The sequence below is a fragment of the Silurus meridionalis genome, chromosome 6 (assembly GCF_014805685.1).
Source record: "Silurus meridionalis isolate SWU-2019-XX chromosome 6, ASM1480568v1, whole genome shotgun sequence".
Taxonomy (NCBI): Eukaryota; Metazoa; Chordata; class Actinopteri; order Siluriformes; family Siluridae; genus Silurus; species Silurus meridionalis.
In genome coordinates this window covers 14304772-14329461 of record NC_060889.1, presented here as the reverse complement: position 1 = coordinate 14329461, position 24690 = coordinate 14304772, and the positions used below count along the sequence as shown (strand labels likewise).

The 24690-nt window shown below is 35.7% G+C and overlaps 2 protein-coding genes across 5 annotated transcripts; both read left to right on the top strand.

Annotated features, from left to right (window-relative positions):
- The first annotated feature begins 1719 nt into the window (after positions 1–1719).
- LOC124386741 (4F2 cell-surface antigen heavy chain-like) lies at positions 1720–6123 on the top strand. Its single transcript, XM_046850696.1, has 9 exons — positions 1720–1804; positions 2071–2266; positions 2509–2693; positions 3580–3753; positions 3922–4010; positions 4112–4248; positions 4459–4726; positions 4959–5021; positions 5502–6123. Exons 2-9 carry the CDS (start codon positions 2088–2090, stop codon positions 5847–5849), a joined length of 1443 nt encoding a protein of 480 aa, XP_046706652.1. The 5' UTR covers positions 1720–1804; positions 2071–2087; the 3' UTR covers positions 5850–6123.
- Positions 6124–9412: 3289 nt separating this feature from the next.
- On the top strand, positions 9413–22722 carry si:dkey-19b23.10. 4 transcript variants are annotated; one of them, XM_046850760.1, is made up of 12 exons: positions 9413–9563; positions 17239–18161; positions 18252–18373; positions 18461–18598; positions 18698–18912; positions 19009–19160; positions 19903–20006; positions 20084–20144; positions 20437–20525; positions 20601–20762; positions 20866–20951; positions 22140–22722. In XM_046850760.1, the coding sequence occupies exons 2-12, from the start codon at positions 17339–17341 to the stop codon at positions 22576–22578; spliced, it is 2391 nt and encodes a 796-aa protein (XP_046706716.1). In that variant the 5' UTR covers positions 9413–9563; positions 17239–17338; the 3' UTR covers positions 22579–22722. The 4 variants fall into 4 exon arrangements, with proteins under 4 accessions (XP_046706716.1, XP_046706713.1, XP_046706715.1 ...); XM_046850757.1 differs by having other exon boundaries at positions 18237–18373; XM_046850759.1 differs by lacking the exon at positions 9413–9563 and adding an exon at positions 15926–16102 and having other exon boundaries at positions 18237–18373.
- The last annotated feature ends 1968 nt before the right edge of the window (positions 22723–24690 follow it).

Here is a 24690-nt window from a genome sequence, read left to right as displayed (position 1 = left end):
TGGCATTTAGCAAAATTGTGTGTGTAGAATATGCCATTTAAGTTATGTACTTGTTTTAACCTTTTAACCTATTTGTTTGGAACGAAGCAATAAAAACTATTTTGGCATCGATGTTCAATGTGGATTTCAAGCAATAAAGTAATAAATTCCAGTGTATACAGAAATGCATTGCCATAAACTCGAATGTAGGCTGTTAGCTTCCTGTATATCCTGCAAGGAAAATATTGCCATATTGTAGCTTTGAGGTTTTTTTAAACAATGACATGAAACATAAAAGGCAGAAAAACAATTCTCCTTAAGGACCAATCCGGTCTGCTCTAGTTTTTATTATTTATTTTTTCATGCGTTTGAAGCTGGGGTCAGACAGCAGGATCAAGCAGGCTATGGCGGGTCTACTCAAACCCCTGTTGAATATCTCTGTAAAGCCCTGCATCCCTGCTGCGCTTTAAAAAATAAATAAACCAGGTTTTACAGTCTTCCTCTTTGCATGGGGATGGAGAATTGAGAATGGATTCATAGGCAAATGGATTGAAGAAGAATGCTTTGGTCCTGTGACCACCATATGCTTCAGGGAGGAAGTTACAGAACAAAGGTTAGTGTCAAAGAAGGATTACGTTCTGGCATTAGCATTAACACTAAAATGACAGCAGAGTACAGAATAGGGTTAGGGTTATGGTAATAATCTGCATTATAAAAAAAAAATGGAAGACAACTTGTTAATCAGTTAGGATCATGGTGATATTCATGTATTTTGCTTGGGCAGTTTATGGGCTAGTAATTATTTTGTAAGAACAAATCCAATTAAGCATGAGAATCTTTTGTTTGCCATTAGATCTCCTGAGAAACTGCAACTTATAGCTGTACTTTGTCTCTTTTACAGTTTACAAAAGCAATTCCGCATTAGGTTTACTGAGAAATGACATTTTACAACTGTACTTTGCCTCTTTTACTGTTTAAGAAGACATTGTCTATCCATGCACAGCTCTATATTAACAGTTATCTTGATGGCAAAGGTTCTTCAGGGTAACTACTATACTTTGAACTTGAGCCACTTTCACAATTAAGTAATATTTTATGACAGGTCGACACAACTGCTGTTAGCTGATTCGATTAGCGATTTCCAGTATACCTGGAAAAACTGAATTGGACCTACACTGTTGATTCATGCAAGTCCTACAATGAGCTGGCTAAAGGCACAGTTGAACAAAGTTCATTTGTCAGGATATATGGGAATAAAGCATCCTTATTAAAGATTGTAAAAGCATGTAAAGTATGTACTATTATTTGAATAGATAATTATGTTCAAAATATGGTCAAATGTACGTTTTGGTTTAATTATATACAGAACATAGTTGAATGTATACAATATAATTTGTCTGTCTTTGTTTAAAGAATGATTAAGTCAAAATGTCTGCAATAATACAATGAGCTACATATGATAAAAACATAAAAATGTGATCTAGGTAAGAGTTGGGGTAGCTAGGCTTATGATGAGTTGGGGCAGGTGCCGGCGTATGCTATTTGTGTGGCTATGACCCTAGATGTCTCCCAGGAGCAAATAAAAAAACATCCTAATCACTTCATGACAGTGCTGGCTGGTCTTATCTGTGCGTGAATGATGGCAGCTACTGTGATTTATTTTAGATCTAGCCAATAGCAATGCAGGGGTGGGTTTATAGTTAGGGTTGGTCTATAGCAGTACATAAGAGCTAGTGTAACTCTTAAAGTGCCTTCTGGTGTAAGTAGCAGGAATTGGACAGACTGAGACCCTGTTAGAATCGATCTATTCACAGTCTTTTTTCCGGTAAAGTACACTTTAACACTCTTGTTTTTACAGAATTTTAATTTTGAGATTTTAATATAGCTTAGTTTATATTTGAATATATCTGGTAACTAATAATACTAATAAAAATAACTAATAATAAATAGACAACAATTTTATTTCAGACATTTGTCATTGCACAGTTTTATAAAACCACATATAAAACTGTAGTGTCAGAGAATCAGGATCAGTTTAGTCAACAAACCCGGCTTTAATTTATTGTCAGTTTGTCTTTTGTTCTTGCTAAGATTTCACTTGAGACACCATGAGTAAAGAGGCTGATATGAAGGAGGTGGAATTGAATGAGCTGGAGCAGGAGAAGCAGTCCATGACCGCAGACACGGAGAAGAATGGCTGCGTGAAAGTGAAGGTGCCAGAGGAAAATGAGGTCAAATTTACTGGCCTGACTAAAGAGGAGCTGATGAGAGTTGCAGGCACCACAGGGTATGTGCTCTCAGCTAGAGCAAGGCTTTCTTATTTAGGTAACAATTCAGCTTTAAACACCATTTCTGTGTAATTAATGTGGGACTTTTCTGTACATTAGATATGTACTGCACTCAAACATGTTTACTTGTATCTTTAAATGTTTGTGGCATAATGTCAGAGGGAGACATTAGAAATGTATTGATGATGTACCCACTGTAGATTAACTACTGAAGAAAGAATTTCCTTGTCCGTGTTCTCAGATGGGTGCGGACTCGCTGGGTATTGTTGGTTCTATTCTGGCTTGGCTGGGTTGGAATGCTAGCCGGGGCGGTGGTGATCATTGTTCAGGCTCCACGTTGTAAACCCATTCCTGAAATGCACTGGTGGAATGAGGGGCCGCTCTACGAGATACCGGATGTAAACAACTATGATGAAGGCATTAAAGGTATTGAAATAATTCAAGTGTCTTTTCAGGTTCATTTGACACTGTGTTTCTGCCTGTTAGGTTTGCATTTTGCAAAACAAAAATTAAAATTACAAAATTATTGTGGCTGTCTAGGGACAAGTTAAAATATAATGAATTGTTGAAGTCCTGTTTGTCTTATGTTATCTATAATAATTATTAAATCACTGAGAGGACACATGATTGGATTGTCCTTCAACCATGTTCCTGGAACAACGTGCACTTTTACAACATACTGTAGCACATTATGATATTTTATAAATACTTCTTCTTTAACTGATCGTAATGTTCAGTAAGCCAGATATACATGTTATGTTTTCATAGCCATTCCTATTAGTTATCAATGTAGTTACTGGATAATAAGCTGCGTAATGAGTGACTAAATAATATACTAGAGGTTTCAGGAGGTTAAAGTTTCCGAGTGCTGTGTGGCTGTTTTGTGGCCTCTTTCAAAGCTTTAACAAAGCTTGCCAGTGTCTTGTGACCCTCATACTGGAGATCACATGCTGAAATTGAGAAATAGTCCACAATCTGCTTCCCTCATCAAAAATGATTGCCTGCTCAGGGACTTTCATGTGTGCTTATTTAAATTCTTTGGTAGAACTCTGTTGGATAATTATAATAAAAAATCAACACAGAGACAATTAAATGGTCTTGCCGTTGTATCAGTTATCAACCACAAATATTTATGAGCACAGTTGCAATAGCTGTGGTTAATGAGTAAAGATTTGAGTTGAGATGTTAAGTTGTATTGATTTCATTTGAGATAATGAGTTGTATTGATTTTTTTATTTTGTTTTCTCTCTCTCTCTCTCTCTCTCTCTCTCTCTCTCTCTCTCTCTCTCTCTCTCTCTCTCTCTCTTTGCAGGAATAGAAAACAAGTTGGACAATCTGAACCAGCTAAAGGTTAAAGGGTTGATCTTGGGCCCGATACACACTGCTCAGGCAGACCAACCGGGTACACTAAATATGATAGAAATTGACCCTGTAATGGGCACTGAGAAAGACCTGGAGAGCCTGTTGGAAAGAGCCCACAAGAAGGGTGAGGGTCCTTAAATACCCATGAGCCACCATGATTATTGTGAACCACTCATCAAACAAACCAACATTAAATGGTTTCATTCATGTGTCTACAATCCAGAGGAAGCTCATTATGGTCTTATTTTACACAGAATTGTGGTGTATTTACTTGTGTCTGTGTCTTTCTTAGGTATCTCTATAGTGCTTGATTTGACACCCAACTATAAAGGAAATGCAGTTTGGTTCCGCAATGCTGCTGTTGTTGTTAAAAAACTTAAGGTAAAAATGAATCAGAAACATACATCTGTAGAGTATATAAAAATCCCTGGACTCAATAACAAAACTATATAAAATAATCTTTTGATTTTGCGCTCTAATAGGAAGCATTTGTCTACTGGCTTCAAAAAGGTGTGGATGGATTCCTCCTTTCTGACATGGTTCAGATTGCCAAAACTGCTTCCTGGCAGCCCATCCAGAACATAATTCATCCCAACACCACAGAAGGAACTAAAAAATGGTACATGGGGCTGTAGAGACACCATGTGGTTAAACTGAAGTATTTTCAAGCTTTTTTTTAAGCACTACCGCTAGTTCCCCCTGCTTGTATCTCGGTGTTATAGCATATTCACAATTAATCGACACAGACTAACAATAAGCGTAGCATAACTCCAGCATCTCAGAAAAACAATGAAAAATGTTTTATTATGATGCCCTTGTTCTTTCTTAGTGTCCTGATAGATTCAGTCAACACGGCCATTGACAATGTCTCTCTGCTGCTGGAACACACTGGAGCTGATCTGTTGCTAACCAAACAGCAAGTTTTGGATCTGTCTGGGTTGTTGAGGAATAGGGATTATACCAGGCACAACAGCCATGCCTGGAGCCTGAGCAATACCACTTCAGTTTTGCCTACACGCCTCTACCATATGCTGATCTTCACCCTGCCTCCCACCCCAGTGTTCAACAGAGGGGATGAGGTTGGATTGAAGGAGGGGGTGAGTACAGATGTGTAGAATAAAGAAAAGATCTGGACTGACTAACACACACACACACACACACACACACACACACACACACACACACACACACACACACATATATATATATATATATATATATATATATATATATATATATATATATATATTTATTTATTTATTTTTTTTTTTATTTTTCTGTGAAGAGCTTGTTTATTGGACCTAGTTTAATTTACATGTCTCTTCTCAGGAACCCCTTACTGGAATTTGGGATTTGGAAAATCCAGCTGAGGAGAACAATGAAACAGCAAAGGTGATTGCATAAATATTACTGCATTAGCTACTTTTGTGGCAAATATAGTTTCTTATTGCACCTAATCTTGGTTCAACATTTACTTTCCTACTGATATCATAGAATGCAGTATGCAAATAAGAAAGTAAAAAAAGTTATGTGGTCTGTGACTAGTCCACCAATCACAGATATTCCAGATAAGATTTTTATGGGTGTTGTATGATTTGTGATATTGCAAATTTGTGATTTGTGAAATTTTTTTTTGTTGTTGTTTTCTTGTTAAACAAAAACTAGATTTTGCCCACGATTAAAGGGTTCAACGATTTTAGTATTTGTAAGGCACATTGCCATTTGTTGAAATGTAATTCAATAGGAATTGATGAATTTTTTTTTTATTGTAAAAACAATAGACAAATTTATAAAAATTGAAATATGCAGTTTACCAAATTTAGCGTGTGAGTCATCTCACTTTTTCGTTCTCTCCCTCTCTATCTGTCTCAGGCTTTACGAGAGGAACGTAGTTCTATACGAAACTTCTTCAGGGCTCTCAGTGACCTAAGAGGTAAAGAAAGAGCTCTGCTGCATGGCGAATATGCCTTTCTACACAGCTCCAGCTCCTCATTTGCATTCCTCCGCTTGTGGGATCAGAGTGAACGCTTTATCACCGTCTTAAACTGGGGTGATTCCCCTGTCACAATGACACTGACCAACACCGACCTGCCTGCTGAAGCCAGGGTCCGTCTCAGTACAGATACTGAAAAGCTAGCTGTGGACCGCATGGTGCCTTTAGAGAAACTGCAGCTTGAGGCCAAACAAGCGGTTTTATTGTCCTATCCTTATGCAGGATAGAAACATTAGCGAAAATAAACACACACACACTCAATAGTAATCTAATGTTAAGCAAGCTCTGTTTGTTCTCATCGCTATGTTAAAAATACTTTTGGAATACAGAAGAATGTGGTGTCAATTTTTTAAATCAGTTTCCAACACAATTTTGTAAGAATACTAACATATATGAGTAAAATGGATGCATCAAAACAGTATTATAACAGCTGGATAAAATGTTCTAGCTTTGTGTGTATGTGCAAACATGAAAAATAAAAGCAAACCTAATGTTATGATACATCTGGTGTCATGTAACTGCCCTTTTCTCTCTCTCTCGCTCTGTCTCGTTTATTCATAGTACATATTGTTGCTAGTATGCAAATGTACAGGGTTTTTGATCACTGTTTTATCACTGTAAATTTATATAAAGCACAATGTGCGTGTGCCTTTTGGCCATGTGCCACCTGCCGTTATTTTACAGGGCAGGAAAAGGAAGAATATAAGTATGTACAGGTGTGTTTAAGTATGTCATACACACCACTACTCTGTACTATATAAAACTCAAGAGCTTCCTCTTTTTTCAAGATGAAAAAGCACACTTTTAATTTCATACAACAATCCATGCAACAACATTTAGGTGCAGTCTGCTCAGTATTTAATTATCACATTTGATTTAGTGATTTGTCAAACTGTTAACTCACCCGTATGATGCTCTCACTTGCGTTAGTGGTATACTTGTGGTAATAGATTTCTGTTACATATGTATAACTGTAAAGGTGTTATTTTATTTAGTACTTTTTTTTACAGTAATACTATAACAATACTATAGAGCCGTTGTATAACACAGCCTCAGATACTCCGTAGGTGTACATATCAGCCTACTCTCTTTTTTTTCCCTTTCTTATATCTGTTTTTTTAGAGCCCCATTTTCATACAGTTTTGTAGAATATGTGTGAATTTGCAGGTATGTGGCATTCATATTTCCTCTCACGGATTAAAAAAAGAGAAGTCATTGGTTTGCATTTCTTAAAAAAAAAAAAAAAAAAAATCAGTAGATGAGAAAGTATAGTGTATTTATCAAGCTACAGGCCTTAAATTTAAAATCCATAATTGTTATTAAGCTTTTAAAAAACACTGAAGGGAATTTTATTTATATTGTTTGAATACACATGTAGATTAAAAAATAATTAATATTTCATATTTAGTGCAGTTAAGAACCAAATAACCTAATGAATTGACTGTGTTCATCCTTGGTAGTTCATGTGATTATAAACAATTTACTGTTGAAACTGGTACATTAGTTTATAGTCTGAAAAGATGTTGAAAATTAATGAAATTATGATCAGAGTTTGTGCAAAAAGCAGTGAGTCTTTTTGACATGACATTCATTTGACATGAATTTTTCAGATTGATGTAGTTTGGATGCTGGCAATATAATTAATTAATATTAGTTCATTAATAGAATAAATAAATAGTTGATTTGAGCAAAATTAGCAAATATATTAAAGCTCTTTTTGTTTATCCTTTTTTTTCCCCCGAAGTGTTTCTTTCCTTTACAGTTCTGACTAGTCACATGTCTGATTACTAAACTGCAAACAGATAAAACACTGTATTATCACGCTTTACTTCATTAATGATGAAAAATATTACTGAAAAATATAATGAACTACATAATTAAAGCAATATATTTTTTGCGTTACTCTTTTATGATCTTTTTTGTCATATCATCATCAAAAATCGGTGTTAAAAATACTTGAGGTCCACCAACACATGTAATGAAAACTATTTCATATAAAATTTTCCTAGTGAGCCTTATTATACGAGCAAAACTAACGTAAATTGTTAGGGATAATGAATTATTCATTGCCACCACATAACTGAACTATATTTATCTTTTCATATCATGGATTTAAGGAATACGAGGACTATCTGTATATGCTCCATAAATTATTTTGTTCAATGATTCTGCTGTAATAATGATTCACAAATCATTTATGTTTGAATCTCTTTGAACTACCTAGAATTTTATGTTTATAGTAATATCAATATATTATTATACACCTTAATATGAATGTTAACAATTTGAATCTGAAATTCAATCCAGCACTGATAAAAGGTTTAATGATCATAAAAAAAAAAAAAATAATAATAATAATAATAGCAATATATTTAATTATATAATTAGAGTTTTAAGAAGCTAGAAAAGCTAGTTTTATTTTGTTACTGTACAGAAGCCACAATACATTGTCTGTGTGTACGTGTGTGTGTGTACGTGTGTGTGTGTGTGTGTGTGTGTGTGAGTGTGAGTGTGTGTTGCTCCAGCTGTCAGTGATATTTGAAGTTATACCATGGTGTATGACAGATTTCTGGTAAAGCGCGACGTTGCTGTCTTGTTATGACAATGTGTGGTCACGGAGCTGTGGGTATACCATGTCAAGGTGTGTATGTGTAAGTATATGTTTTTTTTTTGTGGGGATGGGTGTTTCATTTTGACTCGGGTCAGCTTTTGACGGCAGTGAATAGGGTTTTTTTGTGTGGGTTCGAGAAAAGGTCTTATACAGAGACTAATCTAACAGACAGATCTTTTTTCCTCCTGAGATTAAAGCTTTTACACTGCAGATGCGTTTGCAATATGTGAAAACCAAACACTTTGTCATGTGCACTTCTTTTATATGTGATCTGCTAAATGTTATTTTTCATTATAATTACTTCTGTTAATTGCTCTCGCTGGTTTTAGTTTTGGTATGAACATGAAGCTTAGGTCTCTCCCTCTCTCTGTAGCTCTGACTGCCTATTTGTCTTTCTGCAGATGCTAATGAGAAAGAACGCCCCCTCTTGTCCTGACAATGTGAAACTGCTTCAGGAGCGATGCACAGTCATGCCTCGACTCTCAGTTTTACTGGGTCAGCCCACTGACATTCACAACACTCCACAAAACTTTTGCTATCTTTACCTTTAATCTTTGTCATTATGAGATGTACAGCAAAAGTGTAAATTTAATTGCCTTATAAGACTCAAAAAAAGAGATATTATATTTTAGCTATGTCATAAGCAGCTGTCATCACATCTCTTCATTTACACCATCCATTTTTCATAATTAATGGGGCTACAATTCCAGTGTGAATGTATATTAGCATTAAACATATCAATAACCATTTTATAACCATGTTTGTGTTATGACACCTTACAAAACAATTAAACTATGGATGATTGAAATTAAACTTTAATCCCACTTGCCTAACAATATAGGAAAAAAATATTTATTATCTGTAATATTGATATTTAGTAGAACTAAATAAACAATGATTTTTATGAAAATTAAGTAAAAATTCATTGTTCAATAAAAAAGTGAATATATAAATGCAAATGAGACATGACTGAAAAAAGATAAGAGAAGGGAAAAGGATGAGCGCTTTGTCAAACTGAGAGCTGCACTGATGGGTTGACTTGGCGCGTTACATGTTTTTTAGTCTCTGTGATGTTTTTTTCTTTTTGTTTCCAGGATCCCAGTGACGAAGTCTTCAAGAGATCAGAAGAGAGACTGCCATACCAAAGCGCAAATCATTACCAACGCCTCCACTGTCTCTCTCTCTCTCTCTCTCTCTCTCTCTCTCTCTCTTTTCTTGTATGGGTGTATGCCCAAACACACACACACACATATACACAAACACACACACTCATCTCGTGCCCCCTGTGACAACACACAGCAACTTCCAGGCCTGGACTAAAACTTAAAAGGTAAGTTATATCATTCTATATTATTATATGATTACATTTCCTGTAATGTATACTCGACAATATCCTGTATGCATTTAACGTGGATTAACAGCATGTTATATGAAATGAAACACGATCCAGAAAAGATGAAAACATACCACTGCTATTACTCTACAAATTAAAAAAACCTTTAAGAGTTTTTCAAGAGTTCAAGATCGTAGGAGTTCAAGATCGTATATTAGTACTCATTAAAGTAGTTCTACATTCATACAACATTTAAAGGTTCTTCTAGGAGGACAGACAAAGAATCTTTTAATGGTTTAATGTAACTTTTTCCCCCACTACTGAGTGCACTAGTACACTTGGAAACTCATCACAATTACTATTGTAACTCGTAAAAAGCTCTTATATTTGCAGACTGATACTACAAAATGTCATAACCTTTACACTTAGTGGTTTCTAATATATGAATAATAAACAATGTAATGGATTATAACATTTTTCATTCCAGTGTGAAAATATTTGATGTACAATGCTATTTACAGATTGAATCGTTCATTTTTGGATTAATGTCCACTGTCAAGCGTTCTTCAGTTGTCCCTCTATGGACCTTTATGGTTCACTGTAGTGTACAGTAGCAGCCAAGTGTTTCTTTAATTAAAAGAGTTTCAGGTCGTCAGTTTTAGGACCCCAAGAAACCATAATTAAACAATGAACCCCTTAAGAGCCCATTACAAACCCTTGTCATAAGAGTAAGTATTGTAATTCAGATCTATTTTTTGCCTTTGTTCAGGTATTATTGTGTTTAACAGTTTGAATCTAAGAGCATTTGACTGCAGACTATATAAACTTTGCATATTATACATATATAAATATGATGGCTCGTGTTTTTGGTTAGAATTTTAATTTTAATGTAGATAAACTGATCACTGTGCTGACACTGTTACTGTTAATGTTTATTGCATAAAAAGTCTAAATAGCGATTCTTACATTGTTACGTCTTGCATCTGTGTCTATAACTTTACTCATTTAAAGAATCATCTGTATAGTACCGGGTTCTAGATTTATATGTATCTACACTGAAACTAATCTTGGGAAGTTTTCCGTTGTCAGAAGTTCTGATGGAACACTGAGGGAGAATCGGAATGGTTAATGGTGTTTATATGTCGCTTCCTGATCGTGTTTAGTTGTCCCAGCTTCTATAATTTCTTTATGCAAATTCTGAGGCCATACCAAGAAAAAGAACTGAAAAGGAGGCTCCTGATTTATTCGTATCTTTACGACTCTTTCGTGAAATTGAGGATGTAAAAGGTTTACAATAGCCATGCTGTGTCTAATACTATTAGAATTTTTAAAGTAATATGACAGCTGCAGAGATTAATATAAACTATTAAATAGGTGCGGCAGTTATTTTGTTTTTATAGACACAAGTCTTAATGTCTGGTCACTTGAACTGAAAGAACTGAAAGTAATGTTAAGGTTGCGTACTGAAAATAGGTATAAATAGTGACATGCTGTTTATGCATGTATAATAACGGCAAGTTGTATACAAATATGTATAAATAATGACAATGGAATTTTTTAGATATTAAAAATCACAGACAAACACAATATTGTTTTAAAACTACACATATGATGGTTAATATTAGCCTAATATGCAAATGGTTAAAAGATTAAAAAGCTAATTCGTTTGAAGATACAAGGTCTAAATATAAGAATTTTTACATTGGAAAACGTACTTGGATGATAACCTCTCCAATCCTGTATGACTAAAAGCTAATTTGTTTACAAGTAATAGTTAACAAGCAACAACAATTAAAGTAGAAGTAAAGTTAATTCACTTTCTCCTTTGTTTTGCATAATTCCACTTCCAGTTTGCACCATGCGTATTTCATAATCTAGATGGCATGTTAGGAAATACTGATTGCTCAGCAAATGCTGGCAAAGATTTATTAAAGAAAATCAAAGATGTTTTAGCTGGTGCACACAGTCAAACCAAAATTATTAGTCTAAACTTTTATTTATTTATCCTGTCCATGAAATTACTGTACATTTTCAGATAGTTTCAGCTCGTTACACCTACTAGTACTTGGTTCCAGCATAAGACTATGACAAATAATCAGATAAATATTTGGAACATGTACGGTTCATTTTCTTTTCCACTGTAAGGTCTTAACTTGTTTTATAATCAGTGATGTGTATCATTTTATATCACGAATAGGATATTTTATATAAACGCTAAATCATTTTATTAAATTGGTATAATTTAATGGCAAAATGCAATAGTTTTTTAATAACGCTTTTGTATATTGTCAAAAACGCAACATTGTGTTTCTTCCCTCAGCTTATACATAGCAAAACTGAGAAAAAAAGTCCTGAAATGTATTTGATATTAATAACATTATTTACAGTTATCCTAGCTGCGACATATTTATCACTAAATAAATCTTAAAAAAGACTTTTCATGGATGTGACAGTGACCTGGTTTTTCCAGACATCTCAATGCCGAATGACAAAAGTTAAATAACTTTATGGTGTAGATATGTAGAATTGAAGTAGAGAGAACATTCATTCACAATTTGCAACTGAATTCCCTTTGATTATAGCAGTTATATTCAATAAATCAAATTTGCAAACTAATATAAACAAGTTGGTATTTTATGTACATTATCCTCGCGTGACATTTTGGAAAATGTGATCGTAAAGTGTTTTCTGTAAATGTATGGACAAAAAACTTTCAGGAATACTTTGGATGTGAAAATTACTACACATTTAAGCATTTGCCTAGCAACTCGCTTCCTAATAACTGATATAACTGAAAAATGCAAGAATAAATAATCAAAATGGTAATTAATATATATATATATATATATATATATATATATATATATATATATATATATATATATATATATATATTACCATTTTGATTATTAATTCTTGCATTTTTCAGTTATATCAGTTATTAAGAAGTTTTTCCTGGAGGTAAAGGATGACAAATTATATTTACCCTGTCTCTGCAGAAGTCAGTGAACATTGAAAGACCCCAATTATCTGTTCAATTACTCTGAGACAGGAGTTCAGGATATTTTAAAGAAGAAGAAGTCATCATTTTTTATTTTAAATTGAGATGTAACAAAGCTTATGAAACCTGCTGTTCTTAACTGCGGTTTACACTACTTGTAGGTGAGAGATGATTTACTGCACCAGTAGAATGGCCATAATCACAAACCTATTTCAATAAACCAAAAATGTACGTTAAATAAGTTCAAATTGATGCTGAAATCTAAAAAGTCTTTTTTTAATTGGTCTTATTTTGCAACCCAAATATGATTTTAAATCATTCTATATCTTATTTAAATATGCCTTATTATTAAACACATGCAAACCATAAGACGCAAAAGACAATATAAAGAAAATAAGCTTTCAATGCTAGAAAGACTGTGTGCAAAAAAGTCACTCCGCTTGGATTTCCCATCCTTCGCCTCTCTTTTTGCATTCACAAAAATGCCTCATAGTGTCTCACTAGATGTAGAGAGCAGTGGAGACAGAGAAAAAGTCCAAACCGCTCCGCTACTTTCCCCCTCCTCTGTTCACTCTTTCACACATCTGACAGAAAACTAGACCAAAAACCTCCACATTCTTTCCTTCTTTTGCATCCTCTGTTTCCAGTCAGCTAACTGTTTGCCTCCTTTACACACGTGTGTTTTAATGAGACTTTTGTGTGTTACACACCTGCATAGCTAAGCCTGAGCGAAGTCTTTTCTGAAATTGAAGCCTGACAGTTGTGAGTCTGAAAAATGACTATCTATAGAAATCATCTAAATGTGCAGATGTTCACATGATTTCTATAGATAATTTTTTTTTTCACAGCCTTATTGGCAGAGCTGTCAAAAGTACCCAGAGTTTAAGTACAATTAATTCACAAAAAATATATTTAACATACTTTAATTTATTAAAAGTATGAAAGAAAGAGTACTAGAAATATTCAGGAAAGAAAAAAAATCTGCCTCACACTGCATACTGGTTTTAGTGATATTAAAACAAATCTTTCACCAAAGGACAGCTGGAATGTGGGAAAACATTAGAAAATGTTAACAACAGCTCAAACAATCAACCAATGTTTAGCTAGCATGATAAGTCAGACGAAATAAAATAGCTAGTTGTAAAGATAAACTACTGCGATAAATACATAGCAGAGTACACATAGAGTACATAGCAGACTGATTGCAATGATGTCTTATAAATTTACAAATTAAAATGATTTGGTGTTTAAAAATGTAGAGAGTAAAGAGTTTTCCCAAAGTATTATGTGCAAGGAAAACGCAAGTATAGTGAAGTTGGTCCCAAAACTGATTGTAGTTTAGATTAAAACCAACATGGTAGAATTTCGGTTGCAGAGACCGAAGTATGTCAGAAACTTTAAGTACAGTATATCAGAAGAAGTACTGTGTAAAGTAATCATGGACAAATGTGATATATTTCACTATTACAAACCAATCGAGAAACAACATAAAAACCATTCAAATATTGTTCGGTCATTGAAAGAACGTCCATTTGTTTTTTACTGTTACATATTTACTTCACATGAATGATCTTGTATCTGTAGATAAATAAGCAAAATCAGAAGGTTTGTGAATAACAGTACAGTGGTTACTCAAATTTGGCATCTCTTTTTTTTAGTTTTATATTTTATGCTGTTCTTGATGTAGTATAAAATTGTAATGCACTTTTAGTAACGAGCTATAGCACTGGAAAAAAAAAATGCTTGTAAATGTAAACTGCTTTTGAATAAACAGAAAAAAACATATTACATTAAATACTTGTGGCACCTTCTACATTGCCAATATTACATTTTGTCAATATTTTGCACAAAAAAAACGACCTAAAAAAAGATTTATAATTCATTCGTTAATATGTCCGTGACCAGTCATAATAGGCCATAGACCTGTTATCACTATAACAAAGCTAAAAAAACAAACAAAATGCATTTACAGTATATGTCTTAACACTCTTTTTAATTAGTAGATACATTGTTCCCTTTAAGCAGAATCGTGTTTCACCTCCTAGTGCTTGGTTCCAGCATAAGACTATGTCAAAACTATATAACTTGAGGCGCTGTTATAACTTGATGTAGTTATAACTAAAACTTTTGCTTAGCTTGAGAAACTGGCTGAAAGACACCTATACGCAGTAATTGTACTTTGAGGAACAAAAAATGTGTACTTTTTAGACAATATTCTTTATACATTGGTCTTGTTTTTCAGGCTGGACTTGTCTTACACATTTTGTTTCTTAGCCACACTATGATAATTCTGAGGTTAATGGAGAGGAGTGTTTTAAATACATTGACACTGTACAGACCTCACGGTTAGCATTTACCCACACTGTCCACAGCATTAGCATAGTGTGAGCAAGAAACCAAAGGTGTAAGACAGTATGTGGCTGGTGTCCAGACAAAATTTGGACCTGCGAAATATGACCAAACACATGGCGTATATATTTTAACAACTACAGATTGTCATAACAGTTTTGTTTTTTAACTGCACTACGACAGTGCTGAGGTTAACGGAGAGAATCATTACAGATGCATTCACACTGTAAAGATATTACACCCACATTGTCCTTTTGAACCCACAAGATGCACAGGCCAAGGAGGTTTTTCAGTGTGTATGAACTGATTTAACTTACTGATTTAATTTCTACATCATATGTGTATAGTATTTTTTGCCTCATTATTACATTTCAATGGAAATTGTGTGAACAAAAGGCTGTGTTTTTACTGTACATTTTAGCATCTTTCAAAAATTCCCATTTTTCACTGTTTATGTGTGGGGATTTGAGATTTTTGGTTACTGGGTGCCAATGCACGGCCATTAAATTTACTCATAAGCATCATCATCATCATCACCCTCATTTCCTAAGGCCTAAAACACTGGTTATATTGAGAAAAATGTAAAATGGCAACACATTTTAAATGCTGTAGAAGTCAGAGAGAACAGGAGAGGAAGAAGGGAGTTACATGGGGGAACCACTGTGTGAAGTCAGAAATATAGGTGAAGAGAGTAAATGATGCGAGTGGTGTATGGAAACTATACATATGTTGTGTGTTGTGGGAAGAAGAGAGCTGCATGTATAGAAGGAGATGAAGAGAGAACAAACAAGAGCGGAGGCGGGATGTACGGAGGTTTCCCTTGTCCACTTCCTGCGCTGTTGTCGTTTCGTGGTCAACTTCCTGTCACATGACTTAGAATCTCCAACATAAACACAACTGTTCTAAACAACTGTTCTTCACTCACCCACATAAATACACATAAACTGACATAGCCGGTCACACAAACATACTCACACTCTCACACACTTACACATACACACAAGCTTACACTATGACACTTACACACACACACACACACACACGAGAACACACACAGACACACACAGAAACAGTGTTGACAGGAAGCTTTGCCACTCGCGTATCGTATATACACTCACACACACGCCTACGCTCTACCTGATGAAGCCTACATGTCGACTCATACGCATTTCAGACCCAAGACGAAGTGAGTCACTCACCACATGAGATGCTCAAGATAACACACTCAACCTTGTGAACAATGGTTTTGGCAGAGGTTGTGCTTTTACCATGATCTGAGATCAGTTTTGTGGTCACTCGTAGATAATGTTAAAACTCAGGTGGTGAACAAGCAAACAATTTACAAAAAAATTACTCTGGCTTTCAGCAACATGCTTCATTTGCCTGCATTCAGGTTTATAGAAAATGCATTTAATTCTTGACCAGGATTCCTCAGAAAGGATTTCTACACGATTACACTCTGCAAATGAACGAAGAATGTACCAGACATTAGGCAAAAAAAAAAGATTTTGATGTTTTGTGTGCTGTAAGTACATTTATTTCTTTGTTTACCAAATTGGGATACGGTAATAAAAGAAAGAACTAGGGATGGAGCAAGACAGCGACAGAGGGAGATCCGTGACTCTTTCCCCAGGATGTGGTTTTCTTTTCGGGGTTTTAGGGGTAAGGTTCTCTCTGTGACAAATATAAGAGTTACTTTTGATCGGCAGCACCTGCTTTTGTGAGTGTATGTGTGTTCACGTGTGTTCCTGTCAGTGTGAGTGTGGGTGTGCTTCTTTAACATGTTTATATGAAATGTTTTTACATAACAAGACTTGTAGGGGTGCAAAGGGGTGGGGGACGATGGGGAGAGAAAAAGAAAAAGGTTACACGTGTGAAAGTCTTTTAGTTTCATTTGTAAGCAGAGGAGATCGCACACTACGGCATGTCTTTATGTGTATATATCATGTTTTGAAAAAGGAAGGAGCACAAAAGACAGGTATGTACAAATTATGACAGAAAAAAATTTGTTACAATTCAAAAGAATTGCTACAACAAAAATTGTAATGATCTAGTCAACTGAGAGTACCTATTTAGCTCAATGGAATACTTATCTCTCTTCCTCTCTTTCTCTTCCACTGTTTATCTTGTTTTATAAGTGTGACACTCAATTTAATTACCTGAAAAAAACAAAAACAGGAAGAGTTCAAAAAAAGAAAAAGGAAAAAAAAGATATTTTATTCATGCTGTGAGTCTCTGAATGCCACTGTTTTAGTTCACAAAGTTTTATTTTGATCGTTTTAATGTAAACCAATAACTGCACTTCTGTCTTGTTCTTTACAGCTTATAAAAGATGACATGACTGTCCTGTAACTTTACCTTATCAAGTAGAGAGCTTTTAAACAGCCTCGGACTTCTCTCTAGAACAAGGAATTTAAACATCATGGCCGATCACAGTTCCATCCACACTTCTGAGTCTCCACCCTTCTCTGCCATGTACCGCCCTCAAACACAAGGTCAAAGATCAAATTACAGCCTTTTTCCAGATAGTTCTGTGAGCCGAATAAATAATTATGAAGAAAACCTTCTGAATGACCCTGCTGACAACTATACCAATGCTGGAACAAACATGAATGGAGTTGGTGGGCAGATGAACACATCCTATTGGGACATGGAGTCATTGATCTCGTCTCAACCTAGTGCATTTAACAGAACCAAAGGCCACAGTGAAGAAGAATGGAATTCCAGTTCACAGCAGCAAAATGCAATAGAGAGTTATGGTACCGCAGGAGGAAATCATCAGAAACTTGACTCTTTCTCTGATGCATTTTATCCCCAAAGCATTTCTAGAATTGACAACTGTGTTGATCAGGGTGGATACAATATTGATCCCAACAACTCTCCCACCATCCCACCTCTTCCCTCTCTCTCTTTTCCTCTGGTTCTGAGTCCTCCCCCTACTCCTCTTCCTCAGACATCTCTCTCTCCTCCTAAACGGGGGCTGTATCCACCTGCTGCACAGTCACTGAGCCAAACACAATCGCAGTCCCCTTCTGAAAGTTCTTTGCGGTTCTTTCCACAACTTTCTTGTACCAGTTCCATTCTTCCTGGGGGTTTCATGCAGACTCAGTGGATCTCAAATTCCACTGACACCAATGGGAATGGAGACATAACAAAGCACCTAACTCAAGACCCAGGTCCATCTACAGGCTACCCAGAGGGGATGGGGATTAATCTTAGACAACTGAGTGCTGATGGAGACACAGGTAACTAGTAGCTCTTTATGAAAAAGGCAGATTTTGTTTGAGTTTGTAAGACCCTAATTTCTGATAAACCCACAGTCTCTCTTCTGTCAGATTGTTCTCTAGATACTTCTCCATGTTCACCTCTGGTGCAGCATCCACCCCCACAATCTGTTTCAAAACTTGAGAGGGAGCATTGCCCTCTAACTTCAGAACATCACATGACATGGTCCCAGGTAGGTTTTCTTGATCAGTTCTTATTAAGGACTAAACTCTACAATTCTAAAATTTTTAGCACTCATACATAAAACTTTTCTACACAGATGATGCAGTCATCTCAACCACTGTGCCCTCCAATTCATCACTTGAACACACAGGCAGATGGAGTGAGGGTTCACGAGGACACAAAGCCCATTGCAGCGTTCCAACTGCCACCATTATTATGTTTGTCCAGCTCACAGGTATAGAGGATTCATAAGAGAAAAAATACTGATCCCAAGTACCAGGAGGAATAAGGAAGCTCATTTTTTATACTAATGTTGGGCTTTTGGTGTTATTAGAGTAATCCCTTGACAGCCTACACTGGAGTTCCATTCTACAGTGTCCTCCATTCAAGAGCAATATGGGAAAATCGGGAACACCTGACCAATCACTACACTCCACTTCCCATGCTGAATCCCACTCGCAATGGAACTGGGCTATACAGTAACCTTTTATCTCTATTGAACTACCAGGGACATTGGCCAGAGGAAACAGGACATCAGGCTAATCAGGGGTGAGAAAGAATCTGTAACAAATTTAGAAATCACTGGACATGAACAATGCTCTATTGTTTTAAACAATATTGTTTTTCCTTACATACAAAAACCAGGCAAGTGAATATAGGGCCAGAATTTCAGGCTCAGATACCTGATCTCCTTGAGCAGGAAGAGGCAGAGTTGTGGTCTGAGGAACCCCTTCAAGAGGAGTTACTTTGGAAACCATGGGCAGAATTAGAGGGGAATGATAGACTACTAGAACAGGGTAAGTAACCCAGTAAAAAAAGTTTTACCTTTAAACTATATTTAAATAACCTCAACACTTTTTCATTACACCTGCAATGAAAGTATGTATAAAGGTAGACTAAAAGCTTTCTTTAAACTTTTAAATTTAAATATCTTTAACCTTAGATCTTAATATTTTTTTGCTCTTACAATTTAGATTAAAATAGTGCAAAGAATAAATATTTCTTCACCTTCACCTTACATTTCACGGTCTATAGCTAGTATATTTCCTCGACATGCTTTGAAATACACTTTGACACTTTTTCTATATTCATTTTCAGTTTCTGCTCAGGATCTTCACTTCCCCTTTTGGCAAATTAGTTACCTGCTACACCTTCTATGACTTCTTAGACTTATTACAATTTCACTGATGATTGTGTATACTATCCATCCCTAATTATGCTCATTAGTTTTTAATCATTAGTTAACAATCACTTATTAGTATTTAATCATTTAGTTTACCATGCTTTTGGTGTCAAAGGTGGTTACACAGTTTAAGTACTGTATAAAAGGGGAATATTGGTGTATATACTCAGTAACTGTAACACTATGTCACAATAAGTTGCTAAAATATCTGTTTTTAATATGCCAATGTACAAGGCATAATGGTCATAAGACTTAAAAAACAATTTCAGCTGCACAGTGCCAGTACCACTGGAGTACACTGTATGGTTATGGCTTGTTCATAAATAGCTAGATAACTATATGCAATTCTTTCTCAGTGGAGAATCTTCTGGATCTCAGTACATCTACTGCGTTACCTGAAGGTGTTGCTAATCTGGAGCTTGCTCTTCATAGCTTGTCCTTATGCCAAGGAAATGTATTGGTAAGGAAATAGAAATACAATCCTTAGTTATGCTTACATTTGATATTAGTATTGACATCATTGTCTTTCTATTACAGGCTGCTTTGGAGATGATGTTTTTCTCAAACTCAAAGCCATCTAGAGAATACCATTATTCTGGTACTATTCTAATGTATCTCTTCTTATCCTTATAGAAAGTGAGGATGAACAGAACAAACCTGTACATGAAAAACATACAAATTAGTTTAACATGGATATTCAAATTATGACTCTACCCCTAATTTACATAAATGAGACTGTCAGTTTTAGATTATTTGCAATTTCTTTCACTTCCACTATAAACTTCATGTCATCTTCAGTATCATTTTAAGAAAGGGGAAAAAAAAAGTTGCTTTGTTTCACACCTTTCAAATCGTAGCAATAAAATCTCTCTATGGTCTTTATCTTACAGGCAGTGACATTTGGCAGCTGAGTGAACAAAAGCTGTTCCATAAGGCCTTTGCCATGTATGGAAAAGACTTCTCATTCATTCACAAAATGGTATGTTAATATTATAACATGCTTTTAATAGTTGAAATATTAACAGCCCAACTCAAGCATGACGATACACCACAGGTGCAGACAAAGGGAGTGTCACAGTGTGTGGAATTCTACTATCACTCCAAACGGCTCAAAGAGAAACAGAGGAAGCTAGAGGAGAAAGAAGCACAACAACAACAACAACAACAACAACAACAGCAACAAGTGGCTGCAGAAACACTTACCCCAACTAACCAGGTAAAATATATTTAACTATTTAAAAAGTTGAACAGTCATTAAAACATTTGAATAAGTAGTAAATAATAAAGTAAGATTTACTGAAAGTGTACTTTATTTATAGGTCATGGTGATGAACCCTATTAATGTTGACAGACTAATTCATACACCTGCACTGCCTCCAAGCTTCCCCTGCAAACAATGTGGAAAGTAAGTGCATTCCCAGAACAACCTCAAAACTTTTATGTGCAGGATAAGACCTGTAGGTGGACAGCCACTTTCAGATCTCTCTTCTGAGATGTTCAATAGGGTTCAAGTCAGGCCTTCTGGGACATTCACAGCGTTGTTCCTTCCTGTGTTTTTTTTTTTGGCTGTGTGTTTAAGGTTGTTGTCATGTAGGAAGATTACTTTAGGCCCAGACTGAAATCCTTAGCGCTGTAGAACAATTGTTTATTGCGGATATCTCTGTATGACAATCAGCTTTCCATAAACCATGACCAGTTGCCAAATCTCTCCTGCAGAAAAACACCTGCCCACAGTATGATGCTGCCACCATCATGCTTCACTGTTTGGATGGTTTTGGGCAGGTGAAGTGTACACAGAATTAGCCAGACACAGAATTAAGTCCAAACAGTTCAGTCTTGTTTTCATCAGACCAGAGAATCTTGTTCCACACAGACTAAGAGTCCTTCAGGTGCCTGTTGGCAAACTCTAAGCAGGCTTCTATGTGTTTTGCACTGAGGCTTCTGTCTAGCCACTCTGCCATAAAACCCACATCAGTGGAGGGCTGCAGTGATGGTTGTCCTTCTGGAACTTTGGCCTATCTCCACACAGGATCTCCATCTTCTTGGCCACCTCCCTTATTAAGTCCCTTCTCCGCCAAACGCTCAGTTTGGCTGGGTGGCCAGCTCTTGGAAGAGTCTTGGTTGTGCCGAACTTCTTCCATTTGCTTTTTAAAGAGGCCACTGTGTTCCTGGGAATCTTCCGTGCAGCAGAAATTTTTGTAGCCCTTGCCAGATCTGTGCCTTGAAACAATCCTGTCTCTGAGCTCTGCAAGTAGTTCCTTTGACCTCATAGCTTGTTTTTTGCTCAGATATGCATTGTTAGCTGCGAACCCTTCTATGGAGATATAATAAAAATTTCCACAGGTGAACCCTGTAGAAACATCTCGGCAACGATCAAGAGAATCGGGAGGCACCTAAGCTAATTAGTGTAGTTGCAAAGTAACTTGTGTGATATATATATATATATATATATATATATATATATATATATATATATATATATATATATATATATATATATAATAGTATTCAATATTTCTTGAAGTTTTGAGATTATTAACTGCTATCATTATTTCCCTGTTTGTTTCTCTTACTGTGCATAAAATATCATCAGGATGTTCTACAAGATCAAAAGTAGAAATGCTCACATGAAGATCCATCGTCAGCAGCAAGAGGACTGGAGGGAGAGAATCCATCCAAACAGTCACCTTAGCCTGAGCCAGGCCCTGCAGAACCAAAACCGAACCCTGACTAACTCAAACCAGCTTGTTTCACATAGTCACCCAAATCAGTTATTAACCCAAAGCCTGATCCAGAACCTGGTGCAGTCTCAGGCTCAGCTCGCTTTTATCCAGAGCAGCAAGACTCAAAGTCCTTGTTTCACTGCTGCCATCAGCAGAACAAATTCCAGAGAAAGTCCACAGATGACTCCCAAAGCCCCAGCTCTACCACTTTACAGGGGCCCCAACAGACATGGGGTGCTATGCATGGTAGCTTGGAGTCTGGTCTGTATTATGACTAATAGAGAAGCACAAATTGGAATTCAGGTTTAACTTCTTACCTACATTCCAATCATTTCCCTTCTCCATTTTAGAAACAATAAAACTGACATGTAGCTTAAATTTGTACATAAATGAATTTATAACTATGTTCATTAAATCTTTTTCCTGAATTTACATACATGGTGTTTAAATGTTTATTACAATTAGTCTAATTTTACAAAATCTCTGGATAGTTGGTCTCCTACTCTACATGGTTGACAAATGTGTATAATGTGTTTACTTATATTGTAGGCAAATCAATATGAAAATAAAAATCATCACTTTTATCCTGATAACTGCTCTATATAGCATAGATAGACTACATCGACAGGATCTTTAAACTTCATCAATCTGTAAAACCTGAATCTGAAGAGGGTTTGTTGCAAAAAAGTGTATTGTAAGTATGATACATGCCAAAGTATATAGTGAAGATTTATGAAACAAACTTTGACCCTGGTTACACGTACTATGTACACGTGAGTCTAAAGGATATGACTACTCCTCATGAGGCTGCTCCTGGCTGAGTCTACATTGTGGTGATATCAGTTACAACACTCATTTCCCGACTTCAGTGGAACACAATGGGGACAACAGATCTGCATTAAAACCACAAAGACTTTTTGTACATATTTAAAAAAAAGACTGAAAATTTTTAAATCATTCTGGGGAATTTTTGAGTGCATACTGGCCAAACATGGCAGTGGGTTAAGCTACAGGTGATGAACTTCTTACGAAAAACAAATGTGTAGGCTGGCTGGTCCCATTTTTCCATTTAAGAGGGAACTGTTAAACTGTTGTGTTAAACAATTTCTTACGCACAGAAAAAGATTGTGGGTGACAACATTGGGGTTTTTGCAGTGTGGATCTATTGAAGCACAGAATATTTCAGTTTAGCTCAGAAGACCCATCTGCAATAATTGTCACAGGCATTGATCAACAACTTTAGCTGGACCCATGTTCTAAACTTCTTAATTCCACCCTCTAAACCTTACATAACTGAATGCATTGGCTTATAATCGTGCTCTTTCTTTTATTACATTCTACTGTGATCATCCTGAACTTTACACAAAAGCCTGATAAGAAAACCAACTGTAATGATGTTAAAAATCTTGCAACAAGAAAGAAAAAAAAAATCACATCTAGAAATTGTCAGCTGATGATACAAATAGATAACTACTAGTACATGCATGATCCTGTGCACTGAACTACATGTCTTAATACTATATGAGCAGCTACCAAATTCACAGGCATCTTTTATTTCATGGGCCTACATGTACACAATAGGAAATAAGCATGCAGGATTTTTCAAGAAAAACATTTATTCTTGCATTTAAAGGTGGACTTAATGTAATTCATTAATAAATAATGCATAAGATAGTTTTGAGTGGACCTTTTAAGTCTTTTGGTTTTCGTAGGCCTGTAAAAAACAACCAGAATCTGATAACTACTCACTCTCAAACATCATCTATACTGTAGATCAGTTATTAAGCACTGATCCCTCTGATTAGACTTTTTTAGCAATTTGCAGTAGGAATCTTGTCATTAAAGTTCTGTACATGGAGTAATCCTGTGTTATCTGTAGTGAGAGGAACAGTTGATGTACTAACTGAATGCTGAATCTATGTGGATGAGTTGGTCTTCTTCAGGAAGAAACCATTGGCTGTATCTTATTCTCTTTGAGCACATAGTTGCCAGACACGTGCCTTCCACCTCCACTGCCTTCACATTTAGTCAAATTAATTTACACCTTTAACAGATTTTCTAATACATTTTTACAAGGTTTATAATTTGGTATAATTTGGTCAAACATGCTTTTTTAAATTTGTTTTTATTGGTTTATTAATTTTTTTATTTGTTGTTAATCATCCCCCCACCCACTTTAAACACACACAGATAACATTTGCAGGAATATAGCGAGATGAATTGTGTGTACATTCGTAAAAATACAGTACACTGTGACACATTTATAGTGAGCACATGTACTGTACAGTATACAGTTCTGTAGTAGCGTAGCCTATGCGTAGTTTCTCTGCTTGTTTATTGGTTGAGTGTAATATGACGTCAAAAAAGAGGTACCACGGTTAAAACGAGAGATTACTAAAGCTAAAAGATGACAGACACCAC